Source organism: Agelaius tricolor, unplaced genomic scaffold, assembly GCF_023055355.1.
Source record: "Agelaius tricolor isolate 1412-34295 unplaced genomic scaffold, bAgeTri1.0.p SCAF_15, whole genome shotgun sequence".
NCBI lineage: Eukaryota > Metazoa > Chordata > Aves > Passeriformes > Icteridae > Agelaius > Agelaius tricolor.
Genome location: NW_027269275.1, coordinates 5,473,368 through 5,479,167, shown reverse-complemented (window position 1 = coordinate 5,479,167; position 5,800 = coordinate 5,473,368). Strand labels below are relative to the sequence as shown.

At 45.1% G+C, this 5,800-nt stretch overlaps 1 protein-coding gene across 3 annotated transcripts; it reads right to left on the bottom strand.

Annotated features, from left to right (window-relative positions):
• Positions 1-719: 719 nt before the first annotated feature.
• Positions 720-5,770, bottom strand: NUDT7 (nudix hydrolase 7). 3 transcript variants are annotated; one of them, XM_071440262.1, is made up of 4 exons: positions 5,403-5,770; positions 3,824-3,982; positions 1,578-2,004; positions 720-1,060 (listed from the first exon to the last, which is right to left on the bottom strand). In XM_071440262.1, exons 1-3 carry the CDS (start codon positions 5,664-5,666, stop codon positions 1,621-1,623), a joined length of 807 nt encoding a protein of 268 aa, XP_071296363.1. In that variant the 5' UTR covers positions 5,667-5,770; the 3' UTR covers positions 720-1,060; positions 1,578-1,620. The 3 variants fall into 3 exon arrangements, with proteins under 3 accessions (XP_071296363.1, XP_071296364.1, XP_071296362.1); XM_071440263.1 differs by having other exon boundaries at positions 720-973; XM_071440261.1 differs by lacking the exon at positions 720-1,060 and having other exon boundaries at positions 1,163-2,004.
• Positions 5,771-5,800: the final 30 nt, after the last annotated feature.

The following is a 5,800-nucleotide window of genomic DNA, read 5'->3' as shown; positions in this document are numbered from 1 at the left end:
GGACTCCTCTGTCTCCTTTTTGGACATAAACCTCTGGTGTTTGTTGCAGCAGTGCAACTCAACTGTCAGCGTCCGGCTGGCTCCAGCACTGCCAGCAGCACGAGGGGCCCTTCTCCCAAGAGATGCCTTCGGGACAGCGCCTGAGGCAGTGCCCGGCTTGCGGCTGTAGGCACACCTTGGGCAGGACAAAGTCTGGTAAAGGCTGCAACCAGCGGAAAGAAGAGGGCGGACTCCAACTGTGGCTTAATCCGGGCTTTAATGAAACCCGGAGGGACCGACAGGAGGAGACGGGGGGAGGGGGGGGGACAGCAAGTTTTAAGGGGTAGGGAGAACAAGGGAGGTGCCGGGCATTGGGCCAATGGGGGTGCAGTGGGGAGTGGGGTCCAAGGGATTGACACGTGGGCAGCACCAACGGGAAACATTCTGGGGAGGGGCCCCGGTCCCTCAGCCAACCATCGAACTCCCCTGCTGGAACATTCTAGCAGTAAGGGCGGGCAGTGAGAGTGATTGGCGGGGCACCGGGGAGGGGTCAGAAGACAAGATCCAAGGGTTTCCAGGGAAACCAGGGCGGAGTTTAGGGGATACATTGTTGGCTGGGGTGGAGCCAGGGAGACAGACAGCTCCAAAGGCGGGAAGGGAGAACTGGGGCAGAACCATTTTCAGACAGAAGGGGATTGGAACAAACCAGCCTAATAACTTAACAAAACACACTGCAACAGTTTGTGGATTAATTTTTTTAACAACTTCTTGACTCAAATTTGTCCTGCTCTATCTTCAGGTTTCAGTGAGTTTGGCATGGAGCATTCAGTCATTAACTGTTCAGAGGCTCTTGCTGTGCACTGTTGGTCTCTGATGATTCTTCAGGGGCTGTTTTGTAGGTTCTGAACCCCTCTCTGTTGTTCTGTACTTGGTAGGTTGTCCTAGTGAATCCTCACCTCCACTTTTCTGTCCTGGAGAAGGCTCCTGCCAGCAGCTGAGTGAGATTTGATAACAAGATGGTGAGGGACAGACTTCAGTCCTGTTGCCTGTATCCTGAGTTTTCCACAGCCTATGGAATTGCCTTGTGAGAAATGTTGAAATTAGCCAAAATTTGTTGCACATATTGACCTGCCCTCTTCCCTCCACAAGCCCAAGCAAAACAAAAAAAGATTGTGAAAGCACCTGAAACCTTTTGTATTTTTATTGTGCATTCTGTAAGTGCTCAAAGATACCACACAAGACTGTATGGATAATAGGGATCATGTTGTCCATGCATGGCACATGTAAGAGGCAGACAAATCCCTGAAAGTTTTCCTAGGTTAACTCAGACACAAATTCCATCAAATAGTATTATCTCATTATAGACAAAGGAAAGCACAGAAAGTATCTCTGATCACACAGAAGAAAGGCACTGAAACTGAGAAAGAACTGAAACAGACCTTTTAAAAATCTGTTTCATAAAAAATATTGTGTGCTTCTCACAGCTCTTAGATTAAAAATTGTATTAATCTAGTTAGGGATCATCATCTTCAAGTTCCTAATTCCGATGAGATTCAAGTGTAGCTTTCAAAAAGTAGGTACAAAGGAAATGAACCAACCTCCTTTTCCTCTTTCAAAATAAATTCATGGCCAGACCAATTGTCACAGATTACTCTTCTTTCTTTCATGTATAGATGCATACAAATTAGTGAAGTAATTCTCAGAGGATGAAAATAAGTTGTCAAGATCGTAATCCACTTCAAAGGTAGGTCTCTCTCCAAAAATTACAAGAGCAAGAAACACAGCAAAGTGTGCAGTCAGTCCCCATATCTTGAATGACTTTCTGTGTTCCTGGTCATGGTATATAAAGCAGTGTATGCGAGTTGAGTACCCTGAGGAGGTTTTATAAGAGAAGGTCTTGTAATTTAAGGGCTTGACAAAGTACTCCAAAGGCACAACAAAAACCTCGCTGACTTCATCTGGGTTAGGAGTGACCTGGAATGTATCCTCTATAAATCCTACAACTGGTGTCACCAAGTTATTCATCTAAAAAGAGAGAGAGAAAAAAACCCCAGTAAATAAGTAAAATTTAAAAAATCAACAAAACCCTCATACACTTATGTTTGTACCAAGTAAAAATGTTCATTACTTAAAAAAACATTTCATTGTTACAAAATGAGTACAAGAAGCCTATGAACTGTTTTCAACTGCAATGCAATTTAGTCCACCTAATGGCAATCTATGTAATTTGACTTGAGGAATCTGAAGTCATATTTTTGTATTGTCAAAAATGACTTTACAAATACTCTGTTCATCCTGTATAATCACAGAGCAGTTAAAAAAGGCTTGCCAGTTTGCTACAGAAGTACAAAAGCATGCATGCTTTCCCATGAGTCTTCCTTATTGATGTTTTTAAATTCTGATTTTAATCCAGATTTTCCCTATCATAGATCATATTTCTGTATTGTTTTCCTGGGATTTAGGAATTTTCCAGAATATGGAAATATTTTTCTATAGGTACAGAAATATTATTGCAATGTATTTAGCCATAAAATGTAACACTTTTTGAAACAGTTTATGTATGGACATTTTAATTCTAAATGTAATCCCTGCTTCCATGGGAAGGGAAAATCACTGAAATCTTGCATCAACAGAACACCAAAATTCTTTAGGATACATTGCTAGTTCTATTTGTTCACACTAACAAGGACTACTGTCCTGTAGAAAGGAGAAGAGGAAAACAGTGATTGTGGTATTTGATTCAAGTCTGGAAAGATTCTGTCCAAGTCAGGAGCACCTGGAATGTATATACTGAGCAGACAGAGTATCCTCTGACATGTACAATGTTCATGGTCCAAACCCCACACCATCTCTCCTACTGACTGAAGTAATTGGCTGGAAAAGAGGGAAAATTTGATCCTTTTTGCACACTGCCTCTGAGCTATGTGGCTTTAAGGTTATCTGTACAAAAATGTACAATCATTTAAGAAGTTAAATAAAGCTTAAATAAAGCTTTTTGCAATAAAATTTCAAAAGTAGTTCTTTCCATTTTTAATGGGGAGAGGATATTGCTATCAGATAGAAGAACAGGAGGCATAGTAATAAAGTGCTACCTGGTAAACAAAAATAATCTTCAGAAACAGAAATTCCTCTGTTCTGTGGGAAAACTGACCCTATGTAATACTGAACACTGCTACTGAAATTGAGAACCTGTTAATTTACAAATGGTGACTTACACTTCAAAGACACCTCTGGGAGTCTCCCTGCTAGAGGAAGATGATGCACACAACCTGGTGCACATCCCCTCTGGTGCTCCCTCTCTGTCTGCACAGCCCTGGAGTTACCAGACAGCAAACCAGACAGCTGTGAGGAACATCTGCTCCACTTCTGGGCTGACCTCATGATGAAGAGAATTTCCTTCTTGCATCTCATCAAAATGTCCATGCTGCTGCTGTGTCCATTGCCTCAAGAAGAGTTCTGGTACTGTCCCCTCTCTAACACCCAGGAGAAGAAAGCAGCCAAATCCCCTGGTAGCCTTCAAGCTGGGCAAGCCCACCTGTCTCAGCCTGGCTGCTCATCCATCACCCACTGGCTGTAGCCCCGTGACTGCTCTCATGGCTCTCTGCTGAACTCTCACAGGGCAGCTCTGTCTGTGTGGTGCTCCAGAGCCACTGACTGGTGCCCCAGAGCTGCTCTCACAAACACCAAACCCTGGGCAAGAACCCTTGCCCTGGGCTCTGCTGGACACACGGGCTGTGCATCTGAAGAAGCGGCGCCTCTTGGCAGTTCCAGGTTTGCAAAGGTCACTGCCAGCCACACAGAAGAAAAGCACCCAAACTTATTCTGTACTGATATGCTGACTTACTTTATCAATTCCAGGCATCAGCCTACAGATGACTTCCACCTTCTCTGGCTGAAGACCCACTTCTTCTTTAGCTTCTCGGAGAGCAGTGTCAATGTCATCTTTATCAGTGTCTTCCCTTTTACCTCCTGGAAAGCAGACTTCCCCTGGTGATCTTCTCAGCTAGAATGTAAAGGAGTACTACTGTTAAATATAACAAAGTTTATGTTTCTTGTTGGATCCACACAGATGCATGTTGGTATTGCAGCATCCCTTTATGTTTATCTTTCCAGTCAAAGAAGCTGGAAATGGTGGTTAAGGTTTCTGCAGACCAGAAGAAACATGCCTTAGCAAGAGTAGCTACCTAAGAAAATGCTGAGATAGTTATCCCCTGCTAATCCATAAATCCTCACTATCAAAAAATAACCTGTACCTGTACAGCATTGTGTAATTCATACCAGAACTTCTGCTTTAGTATGTCAAAGTTCACATTTTGCATCATCTTGTTTATGTAAATGGCTGGCAGATAAATCCAGACAGACAACTTGTAGAGCAAGATCAAAATACTCTAAGAGCAAAAGCTTTTGAAAGACACAATTAAATAAAGTACCCGTGAGAGAGGAAATAACATTTTGCTTCAGCCCAAAAAGGTTACAGAGCAAAAGAATGAAAATGGTTGGTTCTTATCTGTTGTTATCTATGGTTAAAATGTGTTTTGTTTAATCTGTTGGGTGTTGTTGAGAACTGGGAGAGGGCCAGGGTTGATGACATGACCAAAACAAGAAAAAAGGATGAGAAGGGAAGGGACAGAAGAGTTGGCAGTCGGCAGAGCCTGAGTTCCTGAGTAGCCATTCAATGGGAAAGGGGACAGGGACCAGCCCCAGCCTCAAAAGAGGATAAAAGATCACCATTTTGTCAAAGTGTGTGTGTGTGTGTTTTTGCCTTTGAGGAGGGAGACACACAGCCGACTCTGCTGACTCATTACAAATTAAATTATTTAGTTTTTGCTTCAAAGACTGTGTCCCCTCCTGACTGTATCAAAAAGTGAGTTATTTCTAAGATACCTTTAAATACATTCCAGTAGTAGGCTTGTGCATCAAGGATCAGTAACAAACACATTCACAATCAATTTAACAGCTATGCAACTGTGATTATTTGTTTTTTAAGTAAGACCCAGCAATAGAAAGAAGTAATTCCTGAGTACAGGCAGTTGATGTGACACAGGGATGAAAAACAAGAGTTGTAGAAGAAAACAAAATGCTGGAGAAAGAGTTCTGGCAGCCTTGGTTGTTGTCTTTTATATATTAAAGGGAGAAAAGAGTAATATTAACTGCAGACTGAAAAGCCTCATTTAACAAAGCTACGCTCCACGGTCGGTTTCCTTATTTAAGTAAGCAACCACTGCCGACTGTGCAAATGTTAATTTCCCGTCACGGGTTTCCGGGATCCCGGCGTGTTCCTGGCACGCAAACACCAGAGCCACAGAGTGGAAAAACACCCGGCCGTGCCCTTGGGCACAAGGGCGGGAACAAGGGGGGACTGGGGTGCGCAGCTGCCACCGATGGTCCCCGGAAGGATCGCGCCCCTCGGAGCCCCCCGGTACCTGCAGGGAGCGGACGGTGAGCAGCAGGTGCAGCCGCCCCCCTCGCACCATCAGCGGCAGCAGCACGGCGGCTCTGGGCAGCGGCAGGCGGGAGAACCTGTCCCCGATATCGAACTCCCTCAGGCGCTGCCGGGCCTTCTCCATGGCCCCGTGCCCAGGAGCGGGCAGAGCGGAGCACCGGCAGCCTCCGGCCGTGCCCCGCTCATCCCCCGGGCACGGACAGGCCCCAGCAGCGGGGCCCGGCTCCTCCCGCTCCGCCGCCATCCCCGGCACCGCCCCCGGCCCGGCGCGGACGCAGCTCCGCCACTCAGCGCTCGATCGTTCCTGTGGAAAATGCTCGTCTTTTGTGATTGGCTTTTCGCAAATGTTAGAATGATTATTATATGTGTTGTGTTAGA

What these genes read in the sequence shown, in the direction of transcription:
- NUDT7 (XM_071440262.1), bottom strand. Translation starts at nt 5,666, where the DNA reads ATGGCGGCGGAGCGGGAGGAGCCGGGCCCCGCTGCTGGGGCCTGTCCG. An exon ending in TCACCGTCCGCTCCCTGCAG is followed by an intron (nt 3,983 to 5,402) that starts GTACCGGGGGGC and finishes TTTACATTCTAG; the next exon opens with CTGAGAAGATCACCAGGGGA. An exon ending in TGATGCCTGGAATTGATAAA is followed by an intron (nt 2,005 to 3,823) that starts GTAAGTCAGCAT and finishes CTCTCTTTTTAG; the next exon opens with ATGAATAACTTGGTGACACC.